This window comes from Penicillium diatomitis, assembly GCF_028827545.1.
Source record: "Penicillium diatomitis strain IBT 30728 chromosome Unknown utg000003l_segment0_segment0, whole genome shotgun sequence".
NCBI lineage: Eukaryota > Fungi > Ascomycota > Eurotiomycetes > Eurotiales > Aspergillaceae > Penicillium > Penicillium diatomitis.
Genome location: NW_026623175.1, coordinates 500,689 through 518,878, shown reverse-complemented (window position 1 = coordinate 518,878; position 18,190 = coordinate 500,689). Strand labels below are relative to the sequence as shown.

The window sequence follows — 18,190 nt, the reverse complement described above, 5'->3', positions numbered from 1 at the left end:
GAACGGAACGAAGGTGATATAGGTCTTTGGGAGCCGACGTTTCAGATTGCAATCCGGGAGGACGCAAGGGTGAAAATGGGTGAGTGAGTGAATGATCAGAGGCTTCAACCGATGTTCCGCCCAGGAGATGCGAAGAGCAGTGAGGAGCAGCGAGAAAACGAGGGTCGCAGTGTCGACCAAGGGAGGCGCAAGAGACGGAGCGACGGAGCGACAGAGAGCGCGCGCGGAGGGAGGCAAAAACGGAGGGAAGGCTGCGCCGCCAGCAGATACGTACCGGATGGTGTGCTCTGGGTAGGTGGGTTGATGGATGATTGATGGGTAGAGGTGCAAAGACGAACAGCACGCGCGTGAAAGGAACGGAATCAAGGACCGGAGAGGGGTATAGTGGGAAGAAGAATGGACGTGGTCGATGATCTCGAGCTGTTGAAAGGGAAGGGAAAGATGGGAGCAGAACTGCAGGTAAGGGGGATTTTTGGGAAGGAGCCACGGCGGAGGGGAAATTAGAGAATTGGGGGAATCGGGAAATTTTGAACGGTCTGGAAAGGGGGATACGCGGGTAATACACGTACGACCGGACCCAAGCTTGAACCATCACCTGTGTCGTTGGTTGGAGAGTTTAGTCGTTTACTACAGTACTACTAGCAGTGCCTAACTTATAACAGGTTCCAGTCTTCAATTGGAGATATGATTAATTGCTCACGTTGAGCCTTGGTGAGCACCTTGATTACAGCAGATCTTCGGCAGTGCTACACCCCTGACTCTTTCCCCCCCCAGATTCTGGTGATGAACGAGATAAGTCAGGTGACTGTGGTCAACTGTCAAGTGTCAACTAGGCTTCAAAATCTCATCATAAGATATTGTTGATGATGATTATCGGTAGGATACTAGTCATCAGGTGGCAATAGCGTGAAGGAGTTTGAGCCTTCGAGTATATCATCAGTATGACTATGGAATGCATACTGTCGATTTGTCGAAGTGTATAACAGATGGGACTGTCATACGTACTCATTTGACCCTTCAGAGCTGAGTCTGACAGTCACTGGTACGGCTTAGGGGCAGGTGCTGACCACTTTGGGGGGGGCAAAAGCGGGATCACAATACAGCCCGGGCGTGGAGGGTGCAGAGTGCAGAGTGCAGACTCAGGAGTCAGTACTCACCAGCGTCACCACAGTTCAGCGGCGTCCCAATGCTCAGAGACACTGCAACAGTACATTAGTAATAAACGTGCATCAACTCAGTCATCTAAGTCTTACTCATTACTGCAGTAGCACTAGCCGGGATGGTTCTGGTATGGAAGTAATGTATAAAAACCTGAAACACGGCCTCGGTACACGGCCTATACCAGACCAGTTTGTGTTGCCGCTCCATCGTGGGCCAGTTTGGCAATCACTGGGGTCTATATAATGGTCATGATTGGTCAGGACCATGAGATCCACTTCTTTTTTCGCGCCCGGGTGTCAGCCAATCATGGGATGTAAGTTTGTTCGCCTTTGTCCGAGTGTAATTTTGGATGGATGTCCACTTGGCCCCCAACAGGGTGATGCTGGTCAGTCTGCAGTCTGCACGGCTACAGTCTGCACTGTGCAGCCGACAAGGCTTGTATCCTGAAACCACCCCACTCACAGCCATAGATGTACTGGAAAGAGAAGCAGTAGTCATGACCTTGGTATATGACTGCATCCTGTATCTTCTTTCCAACTTGCATGTAGGTAGGTGATAAGATGTAAAAAAATGCGAGTCACTCATAGGCTATTGTATCATCGCGCGTATCCACTGCATCCAGCAGCGTCAGATGTCTTCAATTGCTTGGTGTCTTACCGAGTTGGGTTAGCCTACAGCCATGGTCTTTGTCTCATTATTCAGTCTCGTTAAACACCGCGGACAGGTCTTAGCTACGGAGCACTGGAGGGAGTACTCACACTCACAGTGCTCAGTAGCGTAGACTGTAGAGTCACTAGAGTGTAGAGAGTCAGTAGACTGACTAGACTCAGGACAGTACAAAAAGACATACAATAGAACATCACGCCCAGTCGTCGTCAAGTCTGGTGGACAGCATTTGAGAGACACTGGCACCCAAAGCTGAATGATAAATGGGATAAAGTGATATACATACCATAGTGAATATAGTATGTAATATGTAGAAGAAGACTTCCAGAGTCCTTGTCAGGTCATGAAGTCACAAAGTCACAAAGTGTAAGCCATTTCGACGTACCATACCGCTCCGAAATACTACAGTCGCTATAGATCGTATGCTCGGTTGCAGGGATACACACTTTGCCAAACGACTCTTCGAGAGGTTCAGTATCAGATGAAAAGAGAAAGCCATGAATCAGTAGAAGCCTTCACTCCATCAACATGACTCGGAGATGGATATCAGCGCCATAGTCCCTAGTAGTCACCAGTCACTAGACACTACTGTAGTAAATACCACCTTATGGAGCACCCATAGGAGCGATCGTCAGAACTTTCAAAGAAGTGTGCTCAGTTTAGTAAGTTCACCACTCAGATGCTCACTACTGTCAGACCCATTCTCTGGCCACGCCGATCTTCTGTGGGGTCAACGAGCATCAACTCGGGTCAATATGATTGTCTACTTGCTCGACAGGGGTTCGTAGTGTACACTGTACAGTGCCCATGTACAACTGTACACGTACACTGTACATGTACAGTAGCTTATCAGATGATCAGAGGGTCACGTATGATAGTATGATTGACCCGTGACCCCAGTGGTCCGACTCACTCGCGTATCTAGTATTGCCAGCTGCCCAGCTTGCCAACTCAAGGCAGCCACATACACGGGTAGATGGAAAATATAGTACTGTCTGAGTGTCCGGGACACCTCTACAGCATTCCATACACAAGGTATTACTCTCTGCTCTGGTTTCATCATGTTCTACCCTCTCCAGGCTTGGCTTGGCACCTTACTCTTTGGCCAACTTGACTATGGTGACACAAGAGCCGTCTGAAATGTCGGTCACGCCGATTGAAGCCGACACCCTCCTCGACGTGGACACTCGTCGACGTGGATCTCCGAGTACAGTACCACCCTGTCCGACGATCCCGGACTTGATCAGGTCATCTACCCCGGCCCTACACACGCATTCTACCTGCTATAAACCTAGAGCACCTATACACCTCCATGGTCATACACTTCCCTATCTCCGAGTTGGTCCCTAACTAGGTCATGGAGAACCAGAATGAAAAAAAAAGTCTCTGCCTCTCTGCCACAGTCGCACCGTAAGCAGTAAGCTCCACCTCCAGAACTCAGGTACTGCACAAATTGTATCTCGTTCCAAGTCCCAATAATCTGAAACACCCACAGCAGCGGTCGCAACCGATCCCTCCCGTCCATGAGCGGGAAACATCTCACATCTACTGTAGATGGACAACCCTTCTAGAAACACCTCTAGTACTAGGCTTATTTTGTCGCCCCTTCGTTTCAATGTTCGACCTGACCTTCTGTACTGAGTGTACTTGACGTCGCGATGGGTCGTGGTAGCGGTACATCGTTGCGGCTCTTACCGTGTGCCCACCCAACTGTTTCCTTTTATCCCTTCTCCCGCAACAGGAGTCTTTCTAGACTGTTCTAAATGTCAACAAAGCCGGGGCACGGGGTGGAATCTGGAAATACAGCCAAAAAGGCCACGATACGTACAACACTACCACCAACCTGACTTGAGCATTTGGGCTCAAATTTTGTATCCCTACTGAGTACTCACTGGTGCTGTGCTCTGGAGGCCCAGGCCGCACGAGTTGCTGTGGGCCAAACCCTCGTGGCAATTTGCTCCACCCTGAATGAATCTGAGTTCCAGGGCTTTGTCTGCCGATCTGCCAGAGGTGAGGTGGACACAGGGAACAGTCATCGACTGGACGACAACAAATACCACCGTCCAAAGGTACCCATCATGGAGTCGTGGCTGCACCTGGTGAGCCTCGGACGGAAAAAGGAGATATACCGATCAGGGTGTCGAGCTGTGTGGCAAAGCTACCTGGTAACTATCAATTACGGCTGAAGCGAAGGCTGGCCGCTGGCGACTCGCGAGATGGTCACAGAGCCCGTGAGAAGTAAATGAGAACCAGTTTTCTTTTCCATGCTGGCGGGCCACCGCAGAGTCGGACTGGTGGAATGGTAAAAGACGGCGACCCGCTGGGGCACCTGAAACCAGCCCAGGGAAAAAGGGGAACGTGGAGAATGAGATAAGTGGGTGTTATATTATGGTACCTGAGTAGTCAAAAAGTCAAAAGTCAGAACGCAGAACGCCATGTCAGGTCCCTTTTTTATTACTGTATGGTTCTCTGACCCCAATGGTCAATGGATCCAGTTTAATTGTCCGACATCAGTCGAGTTTCGTTGGTCATCCAACTGACACTGTGAATTGCAAGATGGCCAGTGAGCAGGGACTCTCGCACGAAAGATACCGTGCTCGATGATAGACTAATTCCAGTATCAATGCAAATACTGGTGCCCCCGCTGACTGGGCCTGGAAAGATTGCGATTGTCCGAAGATCTTTCTCCGTTCCATCCCTGTCGGGTTCGTCGCGAAAAGGAAAGAAGCTTAGAGCGAGCTCATCCACCGCTTCAATTCCGCCAATGATGATACCCTGCTTGTACAGTACAATACAACCCATCTTACAGGGGGGGCTGAAATCGCCCAAGCGTCCCGAACGCATCGAATTGCTGGAACCCAAAGTCCAAAGGTGGTACTATTGGCCTCCTGACCCACCTGCTAGTGTTTCTAGCCGCCTTTTTGGGCCGTCGGATTCAGCCACGGGCTTTGCACGCTTCACGAACTCTTCAGGGTATGAACCTGACGGCATGCCAGGCATGGAGATCGAGACTGAGACTGCTATCGAGAACAGAGCTCCGGTGGTAGCAGTAGCTGAGGTAGCAGCCCTAGGAACCTAGGACGAACAATAAGCCATCGTCATCACTACCGTGATCACCTACAAAGTGCAGACTCCATCTTTTCTCCATATCCACACAGGCCCTTACATCGAGGTTAGCGCACTAAGCTTATATTGCACGTGCCCGTGTCGAGGGCTGTCTTCATCATTGGAAAAGATGCAAGCTGAAACCAGGTCTCGACTAAAGCTGGAAAGGTCAGGAGCTGGTTTAGAATCTCGACTCCAAAGCAGTGAGGTATGACACTGCCATGAGCCAGCTGGAATATCATCAGGCTCGAGATTCGAGATTTTGACCCATCTGGGCATGGGACCTACACGACTTTTTTTTTATCACAGTGAGCTCATATCGATAGACTGGAACCTATCAACCTAGTGCCTCTATGGAAGCTTATGTACTCAGGTAGCAGTACTGTGCAGGAAGCTTCAGTATCTCGCCCGTTGGAGGCCCTGGGCGAAGAGTATTGAATGGCTGGTTGAGCACAACCTGATTCGCGCGAAACACAGATCCTAGTATCAGAATACCGACGATAGGCCTTCTGGGAGAAATGTCCCACAAGACTACCTAACAACCACATCCTTATTTCATCTGCGTCAAACATCGCCCTACGCCTCATACCCTACAGTAGGTACCCCGTCCCCCTTCACGTCTTTACCACTCTTCCAAAGCTCACAAGGTTACAGTCCACTCGTCGTCTCATTTCTCTTTCTTTCGTCAGATTCTACTACAAGGCAATCTCATCATCCTCCTTCGACGTCCGTCCCTTCCATCATTTCGTTAACGAGTGCAAGCACACACACAGGAGAATCCCTTCTCCTCTACTGCCGAGACCGCCATCGAGACGGACTCTCTCTTCGCGGGGATGAACTTCTACATTTCCAGTTCCCGCGTGCGTTTCACGGAGCTTTGCCAGGACACTTCCGGTCTATACTCTCTGATTTACTTAATCCTGGTAGATCCTCGATTCTACATGGGACTAGATTATCTCCGAGTATATATTAGACGACGAGTAATTCCTTGACAGCCTCTGGTGTTCTTCTCTAGGCGGAGCGAAGCATCCATCTTTCTGAGGAGTTCCTAGCATAGTACTTAGGTAGGTCTCAGTAAATAAATATACGGTGGATCCATGATACCCAAGTAGTCTATCGGTAGACCATATCAACTAGATAGTATTTAGCCTCCTACGTTTATTACTGCATGCCTGGCTCCAGTCTCCACCAGTCTCCACGCTTGGACCATTTCGCCCCAAGTGACGCCGAAGACGGCTACTGCAGAGGGCAGACACCCGGGCGGAACCCAGGCTGGACTGCCCCCCCAATTCAACAAATAGTTCACCGTATCGCAACACCTCGATCGCGCGCAGCGTTCGGTCGTCTATCACCCCCCGTTGGCAGGATCCTAGATAGTCGTTGTCTCTGCAGGATTTCACCTCGGACCAGTCGTTAATTCGCAATGTCGTATCAAATGGCCCAGCTGGGCCATCGCGGTAAGTAGATTGGGTGTGCGAACCAATGCGAAAGGTCCCCAGGGCGCGAGCGCGTGTGTCTGATGACGTCCTTCGTCCCAGTTTTTTTGAATGGGTTTTCGCATGCTGTTTGATGATCCAGGCTGATAGTCTTTCATTCTCTTTCTCTCGCATCAGCCTTCAATCACGATCAGAGCAACGACGCCGAGCAGGAGTATGATCGTCTGCGCGAGCTCGCCAGACAGGAGGCCTCGAAGCGAGGCGACTGTTTCCAACGGGTACGATATCAATACAGACCGGTTGCTCTTGCCATGGAACATCGGTCATAGCAAAGGTCGCACGCATGATCCGACCCGGGCATCTTGCTGACGAACTCCCTCTCCGGATCGATGCGAATTACAGTCCAAGGAAGCGTACAACAATGGAGACGGCGCGCGCGCCAAAGAACTGTCAGAACAAGGCAAGGCGCACGGTCGCAAGATGGAGGAATATAACAAGCAGGCCTCCGAATTCATCTTCCGCGAGAACAACGCCAATGGTCGAGTCGAGGCCGACACAATCGACTTGCACGGTCAATTTGTGGAAGAGGCGGAGGAGATTCTGGAGGAGCGCATTCGGTATGCGAAAGCGCATGGACAGGACCATTTGCACGTGTACGTCTTGAGGATGGCCATCTTGCCCCCCCCCCTTGACTTTGATCTCTCTTCACTCCCCAAGCCGGTGGCCCCCTTTTCGTGAGGCGAACGTCCCTAGCTAACTCTGCCACCTCTGGCTCTGCGTCCACACAGGATCGTCGGCAAAGGTAATCACTCTGCCGGCCACGTCCAGAAGATCAAGCCTCGTGTCGAACAAATCTGCCGTGAACTGGGCTTGCAATACGCCACCGAGGAGAACGCCGGTCGAATCTACGTGAATCTGACCGGTGGCGAGGCCGTCATGCCACCGTACCCCGGGCCCCAAGCTCCTCATCACGGTGGTGGCCAGTCCTACCCGGGTCAGCATCACCAGCAGCAACAACAACCGTATCGCCCGCAGCCGCAGCAACAGCATCACCAGCAGCAACAGCAACAGCCGCAGCAACAGGATGAGGTGGAGCAGCTGGTTACTAAGATTGTGCGCAAGCTGGAGAAAGCGTGCTGTGTGGTCATGTAAAGTGTTTTATCCTGGGTAATGCTGGTTGGATATCTTGGAAGATCTAGATGAACATACGACGGGATATTTTCGGTCTGTGGATGAAGGACTTTCACGAAGGGGGCAAATTCGTTGCGTGAAGAGTACATTTTTCGGGGGCTCCTGAAGCCTGTTGATATAGATGCAGGACAGAGATACATACCTCTTTCAGATGGAAGGACTGTGCAATGTCTGTCCATCGGTCCCGTGACATATATTTTGATGGTTCATCCGTTTAGGTTTGTTGTCGGTTCTGCTCTATCTCAATCAGCCCCGGTCTGGTCCCGTGGTTGGACATTACGTTGGCGAGTTTCAGCGTGTAAGAACCTGGACTGTAGTACACTGCAATGCGTCACGAGACTTGTAATGACAGCTTCGGCGGCTTACAACCACACACATTGGGTGTACGAACCTGAGACCAATCTATTTGGCAGTTCAGGGTTTGGATCTTCTACCTTTCAATTCATCATGCAAGAATTGGATATTCAGATTGGAAGGATATATGAACTGTCCCTGGAACAGGAAAAATCACAGTGCGGGCGTACATGAATATTCAAAAGTCGGACTCACCCCCTAGTCCCAAAAATGTAATCAATGGTATCTCAAATGATTGAACGACATCTCACCCCATGTATTAACAACCCCTCACGTGTCCACGAGGCAGAGATCGTAACAGCTTGAAAACAATGCTCTACTGCCCACCAATAATCTCGTCCTCGGCCGGAGATAACGTTGTGTTGACAATCTTATCCAGGACAGCTCGCACCATATGGCCATCACCGGCACCATTGACCTTGGGTGTCGAGTCAATCACCTGGATCAACGCCAATGCCCGCTCATGCAGATCCCGCACGACTCGACGGGTATGTTCAAAACTACCTGTGCTGTGCATGTACTGAACAGCATACCGCTTCACCTCCTCATCTTGAGTTTTTTGTTTCAAGATGGCCAGCAGTTGGTGGTTGGAAGGGTTGGAACGGATGCTGTGAATGATGGGGAACGAGAATTTGCCCTCGGTCAAATCTTCGCACATGCCCTTGTTCTTCGTATATGTCGTGTTTGCCAGATTCAGGTAATCGTCGCAGATCTGGAAGATCAGACCCATGACGTTCACCAGAGCGACACAGTCCTTGCCGGTAGAACTCTCGGCTTGCATGAGCTTGACCGCCAGTCGGAAAAGACCACCGGTCTTATTGCCAACCATCTCCAAGTATTCATCTTCCGTGGGACAACTCAGCGTGTCACGCCAGAAAAGATCCATGCCTTGGCCCCGGTGGAGATTCAGAAGCTCTTTCACGTAAATGTCAATCGCCGCTGGGTTGTTCAGCTGTTGCACCTCTTGTAGAGCCAAGAAATACACGTAATTGGCCGAGTTGATGGTCTGTGCTGTGCCGAAAATGTTGTGCGCGACGGGAATGCCGCGACGCAAGACGGAGGAGTCCTCAACATCATCGATTCTGGATGGGGAAGGGCTTCGTCAACAGGATTCTTCTCATGGTGAGAGATAGTTGCAAGCCGCGGGAAGGGTCTATGGTGCAGCGCTTACAGTAGAGACGCCGTGTGAAGCATCCTGACAACCTTGTCAATGACTGCCAGGCTCTCTGAAGGAACCTGAAGCCATGAGTTGAAGGCTTGGATCAATTGACGACGAACATCCTTGCCAGGATGTCCGTGCATATAGTCGTAAGGACCCATCAGGATCTTCTCATTCTTAGCCGACCAGGTGCCATCCTTGTACTTGGTGCCGTCGACACTGGACCTGTTTCGGCGATGTTGAGGCTTGGAGGGCATGTCGCTGTCGAGCGGAGATGTCTCCTCCAAGGACGCGCTCACCGATCCATTTGCGGCTTCCGCAGAAGATTCCTGCGATGGCATTGCGCTCGTAGCTTGGAATTCAGAGCTCATGTCTGTGTAAGACAAAGAGAAAACAGACGGGAAGCGTTGTGTGTTCCGAGAATTCTTGCGCACTTGAAGTTTTTGAGAGGACTGCGGGGAGGGCAGAAAAGATGACATCAACCAAGTTTATCTGGCCGCACAGGCACGCGGTGGAGTCGGATCGAAGACGAGGGGAAGAACCGGGATTCCGGGTTGGCTGGCGGGACCATCCAGCCCCCGCTCCTTTGCCAAATCGACTTGCATGTGCCTGGCCATCTTGGACAACAATCCCGCTATCAACGACGATGATCTTGGAGCGGATGCTTCGGAACGGATCCTTTCGATCTGGAGAAGATGTGAGACGGATAGGACACTATCCAGATCATTCTACCTATCCCTCCATGCTGCCTAGCTGTCCTGACTGTACTATTGCGCGCTGGTGACACGTGAGAGAGACATGCTTTAACGTGGGCAGACAGTGTACACCTGAAGAGTGCGGTGACTGACCTAGACGACCTGTCACAGGTCTCTGACAGGCCCATGCTTACACGATACATACACAGATAAGATTGCTCTCGTCTGGACTCGACTGGGAGTCACTCCCTCGTTATGATCACCACCGTCGAGCTCACTCGGGGTAGTCGAGTCGTACAAATCTCATATCAGCCCAACTGGAATGATTGATCGTGATGGCTCGAGGGGGGATGTCCAGGTGTTGAGTGACTGGGACGTTGAGCCGAAATCACCAAATAAGGCTATCAGTACTGACACTTGACTTGACACCAAACATTCTACAGGCAGCGGTGTAACAGGAAAGGTGTGCATATGTATAGATGCTTCCTGAGGTGTTTCCCATCGCCCTCTGTTCTCGTGAGCCATCGAACAGGTTCCAGTGAGGGTTCGGGCCCGTCGGCGCCTGCACGTTGACCCAAACGGGTTTGGCGGGCGGGCACGGGCCTGATCGAGATTGCCGATCGATCGATCCCCAGCCATGGCGTGGAGACTCTTAAGAGCAGTGTTGAGTTGGCCTAGTGACTGACTCTCGAGGAGGTCTGAGGGCCGGGAACCAGAGTTCCTTTGTAAATCCGTGGCAGGACAGGCGGGACGGAATAATTCCTGACAATGAAGAACAAAAGAAGACAATGCGAGGCCATTTGTCAGACCTTGCCAAAGACCGCCGAGCTACTCACTCAGCTAGTAGAGAATCTTTGCCAGGTACTGCCCAGGTGGAATGCATCCGACTTGTTCGCCTCAATTAGTGTATCGAGATTGACGCCAGTCCGCAGTGGACGGCGGGTGTATTTCCTATCCATCACGCCGTAGGCTTCCATATTCTAGATTACTCAGGTCTGAAAACACCTCCGTCTATAAATATACTGGGCAGGCTAATTGTTTTTCCACGATACTATGAAGTCAGTTTGAGGATATGTATTTCAAACGACCAACCCGAATCTGGGGAGACGGAGATTGAAGAAAAGTCTACTGAAACTATTTGGTACACCAGTGTTACAACTCTCTTGAGGGAACAAGATTGAAACATTATGGTCTGCACTCAGATGATGTATCCAGCCTCGGCTGGCTCCATCCATCCTTAGGTCACTGTCCACTGTGTGCAGTAGGTACTTCTCCAGTCGCTGTGAAGATAACGCAGCAGTCTCTACTACCTCCCTAAGTCCCTGCTACCCACTCATAATCATCCTGTTCAAGACAGTCGTCAGGCCTCGGATTAAGGTGAAAAATCGGGTCCCGCTCGTCTGCCAGCTGCTTCCAGGGCCGAGAGACGGAGTAATCTCTGCCCTTCTTCACACGAGGAACGATTGCTACATACATGGAGTAAATAGAGACCCGGCTCGTGAATTTGTCTGTCAACCGTGGGTGGACCTAGGTAGGGGTGACTTTGGACAACGATGCCGGAGTGCCGGGTTTCTGGGGTCTGAAAGGTAGTTACATATAGTAGGTTACGATTTGAATCATGGAAACCTTGCCAAGGCGATCTTCTCTTATCCTTGTGTTATCCTCTCATCAACTCCTCATGTCTTGCTCATTTCTGAATCATCATCTCATGGACCCCGCTTCATTCTGCCGCTCCCGTCTGTCTCTTGAGACACGTGTTTTTTGCTCGAAGCGAATGAGATCCGCTTCCTCAGATGTCCTCCGAGATATACCTTATTCGCTACGCCAAATTGTCGTATATGACTTTCCGTGACCGTGAACAAGAACTGAAAGTGGTGGATTTGATACTCCTCCTCCTTTCGACCACGACCGAGACGGGCGTTTCACAACATGGGCACTTAAGATCATTAAACGAGGTAGCCAAATGCTAGACAGTAGCCGCTTGAGATCCATATTTTGCCGCAGATAGACGAGCTTGATGACCCATTGATCAAGCACTCTCGTGTCTCGGGACCGTCGTCTGTCCACTCAGTACTCGCTGAGTCACTACCCTGTGGCATACTCGTCTACCACCTGGTATCCTCTAACAGATGAATTTTGTCGTGCGCCTCCAGTCTGCTTCCAAAGAATACTGAGTCCATCAACTGCCAAATCCAGCGGAATCAATATATTATATATATGTTTCACAATGGCTCAAGTGATGGGTGACAAGTGAGGAGAGTATTCAAGTGGGCCCAAACAGCACGTAGCAGAAGGCTGGCTGTAAGGCGCGCATTTTTGCCCAGGCAACGTGTGATGTTTCGGCGACCCCGTGCGTTTGAACAGCAAAGGGAGTGGTGGGATGGAGGGCGGTGTAGAATGGTTGAGTTCAATGGGCTGCGTGATGATCCTGACCGTCGTGATCATGAAGATACTAGCAGGCTGGACTCTAGTATCACGGTGAGATTCATCGGCAAAGTATTGTGACATCTTTACGGATTCTCTGTGCGCAACTATGTACAGGACTGCTATCAAGCTCAGGTACTGGTTCCTCGAACCGGACCTGAAACCGATTACCTCATCGGTCAGTCCTGGCAGACTTCCCAACCCGCAAAAAACATAAGGACCACTGGACCAGACTACCAGTTCATCACCCCCAGATTGAATCAAAACCGGTTTTTGAGCCACCTGTCAAAATAACCTTTATCTGACGCCATTAGGTCTAATATATGGACTCCATGTGAAGATTCATGCCTTGCTAGCTAAAAGTTCAAAGGAAAGCTGATCAAAAAATATTACATTGTTAGGGAGAAAATAATACATTGCAGTAGACTGGCGTGATTGAATGCCCAATCCCCGTCGCTCCAAACTTAAGCGACTGTGTAAGTGTGCAATGCTACGAGTCTAGACAGGATTGGGATAAAAGAGGAGGCTGGAAGAGGCTGAAGAAGCACTTGGAGGCCCAAAGGGGCTTAGCGCGTGGACTGGAATCGGGTGGGTCGTCCGGGGCAACCAGCCAAACTGCCTGTTCGGGTCACTTTATTTACCACCTTACCGTGGCTGGGCCCTGGAGCATCATGGTGACGGTGTGACGCTGCCCTGGCTGAGGGATAATCGTGGATCATTGGTTCTTGGATTGTGCAGATAGCCGCTTAAACCTTGCATTGACCCACGATCATTATCATCAAAGTTGATACAACAGATCTTGGAATGCTGATGTTATGATGATTGTCGACTGTTGACTGCCAGGACTTGCGGCCCGACTGACCTCATCACCGGCCCTGACTCTCACGGACCACCCCCGACTCTCGGGATTCTCACACAGTCTGCTGCTAATTTTTCCCTCTGGCCTGGATTTTCTCTGTTTTTCTTTTTCTCCGTCTTCCCTTTCTACACACTCTCTCTTCTTGATATCATAATGCTCCAGCCTCCTCAGCTGAGCTTTCACAGCGGATCTGATCGTCAGCTGTGAATCCGCTTTTAAAGTTCCTGGCGCTTACTTCTTTTATGATCGAGGTGTTCCCTCTCCCTACAAATCGTGTCTTTCGACCACCGACAGCTCCTCCAACCTTGGAAGTTACATATCTCTCTAGTCCCCCACCATCCAACTCCACCTTTCCATTCACCGCCACTGCCCACACCCTCCTCAATGGAGACTCTACTCGCACACTCCTTTGATTACCTCTCCTCATACGAGCCTAGTAAGGTTCGCAAAGGTCTGCGTCAAGTCGAGGGCCTCTTGGCACAAATATGTCTATCAAAATCCAAATCCACCGCCGACCGTCGCCGGTCATACATGACGACCGAAGCTCACCCAGCACCCAAAGGCTTGTCGGAACTGCGCGATGACCCTGCGTTCCGAGAGTTTTTCAAATTACAGGAGAGCTTCCAGTGGAATGGTGAGTTAAGCCATGCATACAGGCAGCCCTCTATTGCGGAACCGACAGTCTCTCGTGGAAGCTTGCGACGCTAACGTTGACATCAACAGTCGCAATGCGCTTAGTGGCGTGTTTGGAGCACTTGCTCGGACGCGGTAGTAGTGGAACCAACGATATGCTTATCGTCTGCACTTTGGACCTGATTCAAGGCGCCCTCCTTCTTCACCCACCTTCCCGCTCGCTGTTCGCCCGTGAAATCTACATGAATCTTCTTCTCGATCTGCTCGACCCGATCAATTGTCCTGCCATTCAATCTGCCACTCTCCTCACTCTGGTGACCGCTCTCCTCGATTGCCCCGCCAATACCCGCACATTCGAGGATCTCGATGGCCTCCTCACCGTGACATCTCTGTTCAAACAGCGCGCGACATCCCGCGAAGTGAAACTAAAGCTCGTCGAGTTTCTGTACTTCTACTTGATGCCCGAAACCCCCGTTCTTGGACCCAGCTCGAGCCCACCACCCTTGCAGCGCAGCCCCAGCAAGATCTCCGCAAGACCCATGTCTCAAAGCTCACATACCTCTGCTGCTTCTGGTCGATCGGGTCGGGGTACACGAACGACGGATGAGAAACAAGCCCTCTTGGGCCGATACCTCAACAATGTGGAAGACTTGGTTGAAGACTTGAAGGAAACGGCGCCTTTCGGAGCTACCGTTTACTGACTTTGAACTTGTTCCCTTTGTCTTTTTCTTTTTTTCTCTCTCTCTCTCTTCAGGCGGAGACTGCATACGTGTGCATGGTAACGGTCGATTGGAAGATCATCATCCTGACGAGATTTGCCAACTCTTTTTTATCTCGCGGGCTTGGAGTTGGATCGGGATCTGTCTATTTCTGCTTCTTTTCTTTTTCATTCTTCGCTCCTCCTTTTTTCCTTCTCTCGATACCACTTTGATCTTTCCTCCCTTCTCTGTTTCCTTAGCGCTGCTTTACATACCTTTTTCCTTTTCTCTGTGCGAGCTCAGTGTACCCGTCTGGTACGGCGTGATGACGAAGGCCAAGACTCTGACGAAGTATTGCTTTCTTTCTCTTCGACATATGACGCTTCCCTTTCTTACATTCTCTTTATGATCGTTCCTGACCTGCTTGTTGGACCTGTTTGTCGTTTTTGATCGTTCCCTCTATGTTCTCCTAGGAAGCTTTATTGTTATCGGCTGAGGTAAATGGCTCGGCCTTTTTCTTTTCTTTCCGACACTGGAATATTCCGCAATACCAATCCACGATTCAAGATTGACCCAAGTCTCCTTGATACTCCAACTTCAAGCTCGTAGAGTTGCTCGCGGTGAAAAATTGATTCACCTTTTCCCACAACTCCTTCCGGTGCACAGGAGCGCCCTATGTCTCATCTCCCGACCTTGAAGAAGATGGGGCTATAACTGAAAAGGCCGCAATGCCTTGCTCGCAACTGAAAACCCTCGGTCTCGGCCTTACTTCCCACGTCAGACTTTAACCAGGTTCCGTATTTAAGCTTATACTGCGTACACGAGTAGATCTACACGAGTCGTTTCCCCGTCCTGAGATCTTGTCCCAGTCCAGCGTAACTGAACTGAGATGCATGTGACAAGTCGATTTGGACTTGTCTTCCACCAATACGTTCGAATTTCTATTTAATGTCCTGCACGTGCTTCGTCAAGCATCGATGTAGTTCACATTTACAGTTATGAGTCAGTGACTTGGACTCGGGGTCCCTTTTTGGAAGCGAGTACGGATCGATCCATGCTTTTAAGGTTTACGCTCGGACGAGCTTGAATCTACGGGAGGCTAGGATGGATGACTCTTTACTTTTCAGGGCATTCGTTCTCAACCCAAGAAGTGTGTTATGTGTAGGATCGCTTCGCCACGTGAGACTCTTGAATGTGGTCTAAGTCATGCTTGCATTCTCTTGTGTCGATTGAGTTCAATTCGGGCGACCAGCGATTACCTCGGTTATTCTCCGCCTGGGAAGAGATCGGGCTCAACGAACGAGCCTATTCATCACTACCTTCATTTGTACTCTGACGAAATCATGAAGACGATTCAAGAAATGCTGGCTGAGAAGGATGGCCATTCTGATTCTCAATCGGTGCGATATTTGGGAACGGTGGAGGCGTACGATAAATGGGCCGAGGTATGTTATCTAGCAGGTACTTTGGTACTTCCCTACCTCTTTTTTGCATCTTGGTTTTACTATGGAATCTTGTATGCACTATGCAGTACTGGGCTGCGTTGATTGCTGTCCAAGATGGACCCCGTCCAGGCTGTATCTTCCAGCTGGAGTCAGTCCAGTCTCGGTATTCTCTACTGGGACCTCAATTTCGCTCATAGACATTGAAAGCCTGCACGGCGATTGTTGAAATCACTAAGATTTGTCAGTGAGAGCAGGTCTACGACACCGATGGCAACTTTCTCCAGCGCCTTGACACAATGGAGATGAAACGAATACTACCTCGATTCCTCGAGTGCGTCTATGCACGTTTCCATGATCAGCCCACTCGATCTGAGCGCATGGCTCTGTTGGATCTAGGCTGTGGGACGGGCCGGAATACAATCCAATTACTCAATGCGCTTGCAGTCCAAGAACAAGAAGAGACGACCTCAAAGCCAGATGGTCCTCCCGTTCCAAATGTGCACGTTATCGGCTTGGATGCCTCACCTGGAATGCTGAAAGTTGCGCGGTCCGCCATTGATGAAGCCATGGGCGCTGGGGGCGCTCCTGCCAACCCGAGGTATACAGGTCCAAAGGTGGTGCTGGGTACTATCGATCTTCTGCTTCAGCCTGCGGCGCTACGGACACAGTTGCCGCCTTTACTTCGGGACACTGGCGCAGCTGGGGTGATATGCACACTTGTGTTGGAGCACGCTCCCCTCAGGCAATTCTTCCAAGCTACGTCTGCGACGATGTGTCCCGGGGGGTATTTGTTGCTTACCAACATGCATGCAGATATGGGTCTTCGCAGCCAAGCCGGATTTACTGATCCCCAAAGTGGGATCAAGATTCGACCTACCAGTTACTGCCACTCGATCGAGGAGATAGTAAGCGCGGCAGAAGCGGCCGGGTTCCAGATGGAAGATATTTTTCGACAGGAGGCTTCGAACGGTGGAGTCAGGGAACGGGCCATTGACGAAGATCTAGCTGGAGAACTAGGTCCGAGAGCGAGGAAATGGATTGGAATCACAGTGTGGTTCGGGGTATGTTTTAGCAAAAAGACATCGGAGAGATAGATAGTAGGGGAAGCATTGCTGTCTCTGCTCCGGTGACAAAATAATACAGTATGAAAGTTCTTTTTAGAAAAATTTCAGCAGTCTCTCGCGGTGTTGTACAAGGTTGGTGTGCTGTCGCAGCATCTGAGCCAGCCTATTGTGTTTCCACCCCAACCCTTCGTCCAAAATGAGATGTGTATATGCGAACACCGCCGCATCGAAGAGGCCGGGGTTCGGGCGACCGAAAAAGTGCTCATTCTCGGCTAGAAGCGTAGAGAGCGCCTCAAAGGCATTCTGTGCATCTCCTTCTATGGCAGCGACGTCGATATAGGAAGTTGTCTTGAGCAATTCGTCGCGCGCAGCCTGCTGCAGTTGGAAGGCAAGACTGGCTCGGACAAGCGAGGAGGTGGTGGAGGGGTTCACGTAGAGTCGTTGCGCGACAGACTTGAAGTTCGCATCATCGAGGTATAGCGTGTAGAGCTGAAGGACAGTGTCAGTACGAGTACGCTGTATAGCTTCATAAGCACTAGCTAGGCCAGCCAGCGGATGAACATACCCAAGCATTACGTATCCGATGGTCCAGCAGTGATGCGTACACATCAAAGCGGAGGTCCAGCTGTTGTTCCTCTTCACAGTGAACCTGCTCAATCGCCCATTTTTGCAACTTGTGTGAGGGTATTGTGACCGCTGCTTCTGTGGGAAAGGCGGGCAGGAGGAAAGGGAGAGCGCCAGTCGGCGAGGCATGGTTGTTGGAAGGGGTAATCTCAAAGTCGACGCCGACAAATTTCAGGTAGGCCTATCCGTTGAGAAGTTAGGAACAGATGCGCCGATTGATCTGAGCGGGTTTGATCGCATGCGACGAACCTGCCACTTGAGACATTGCGGATTAAAGGACGGGCGGCCTCGCCGCGCCCCCGCGGCATCGCTGAACACAAAGAGCTGGTTGTCGGCGCGTTTCGATGGAACCCGATGGGGTAGATCATTGGCGGGATACGTCGTTAGAGGGAACCGGTCGAATAGTCTTTTCAGAGGCGGTGGAATACGCAGGAATGATGCAGGGCCGCTGCTCGTTTGTGATCCATCGCTGGTCGGTGTGGGCATTGCGGGTTCGATTGTTGATGGTGGGAAAGCTCCAAGGATTGTTGCCGCGGCGAAGATCGACCTGTCCGTGGATGCCAAGCTCGGTCCTCGTGGAATGCGCTGTGAGCCTGTGAGGCTCCCGTTGGATCCATCAGTGCCTCAGGTGTACAGACTACGGTTCCTGTACGGGCTGATTGGCCATCTGGTCCTA

General features: G+C 50.9%; 6 protein-coding genes across 6 annotated transcripts; 4 read left to right on the top strand and 2 right to left on the bottom strand.

Moving 5' to 3' along the window:
• Positions 1 to 75: 75 nt before the first annotated feature.
• Positions 76 to 315, top strand: N7539_002428 (uncharacterized protein; the record flags this gene model as incomplete). The annotated part of the gene is made up of 2 exons (XM_056932031.1): positions 76 to 79; positions 125 to 315. 2 exons carry the CDS (start codon positions 76 to 78, stop codon positions 313 to 315), a joined length of 195 nt encoding a protein of 64 aa, XP_056791990.1.
• A 6,052-nt stretch (positions 316 to 6,367) lies between these two features.
• On the top strand, positions 6,368 to 7,520 carry N7539_002427 (Smr domain-containing protein; the record flags this gene model as incomplete). Its single annotated transcript, XM_056932030.1, has 4 exons — positions 6,368 to 6,389; positions 6,519 to 6,646; positions 6,771 to 7,102; positions 7,157 to 7,520. 4 exons carry the CDS (start codon positions 6,368 to 6,370, stop codon positions 7,518 to 7,520), a joined length of 846 nt encoding a protein of 281 aa, XP_056791989.1.
• Positions 7,521 to 8,229: 709 nt separating this feature from the next.
• On the bottom strand, positions 8,230 to 9,443 carry N7539_002426 (FPP/GGPP synthase family protein; the record flags this gene model as incomplete). The annotated part of the gene is made up of 2 exons (XM_056932029.1): positions 8,230 to 8,995; positions 9,085 to 9,443. The coding sequence occupies 2 exons, from the start codon at positions 9,441 to 9,443 to the stop codon at positions 8,230 to 8,232; spliced, it is 1,125 nt and encodes a 374-aa protein (XP_056791988.1).
• A 3,991-nt stretch (positions 9,444 to 13,434) lies between these two features.
• On the top strand, positions 13,435 to 14,384 carry N7539_002425 (cell division control protein 14; the record flags this gene model as incomplete). Its single annotated transcript, XM_056932028.1, has 2 exons — positions 13,435 to 13,684; positions 13,774 to 14,384. 2 exons carry the CDS (start codon positions 13,435 to 13,437, stop codon positions 14,382 to 14,384), a joined length of 861 nt encoding a protein of 286 aa, XP_056791987.1.
• A 1,340-nt stretch (positions 14,385 to 15,724) lies between these two features.
• Positions 15,725 to 16,920, top strand: N7539_002424 (class I SAM-dependent DNA methyltransferase; the record flags this gene model as incomplete). Its single annotated transcript, XM_056932027.1, has 2 exons — positions 15,725 to 15,826; positions 16,081 to 16,920. 2 exons carry the CDS (start codon positions 15,725 to 15,727, stop codon positions 16,918 to 16,920), a joined length of 942 nt encoding a protein of 313 aa, XP_056791986.1.
• Positions 16,921 to 16,983: 63 nt separating this feature from the next.
• Positions 16,984 to 18,000, bottom strand: N7539_002423 (putative mitochondrial outer membrane protein (Sam35); the record flags this gene model as incomplete). Its single annotated transcript, XM_056932026.1, has 3 exons — positions 16,984 to 17,379; positions 17,456 to 17,695; positions 17,764 to 18,000. The coding sequence occupies 3 exons, from the start codon at positions 17,998 to 18,000 to the stop codon at positions 16,984 to 16,986; spliced, it is 873 nt and encodes a 290-aa protein (XP_056791985.1).
• Between the last annotated feature and the right edge of the window lie 190 nt (positions 18,001 to 18,190).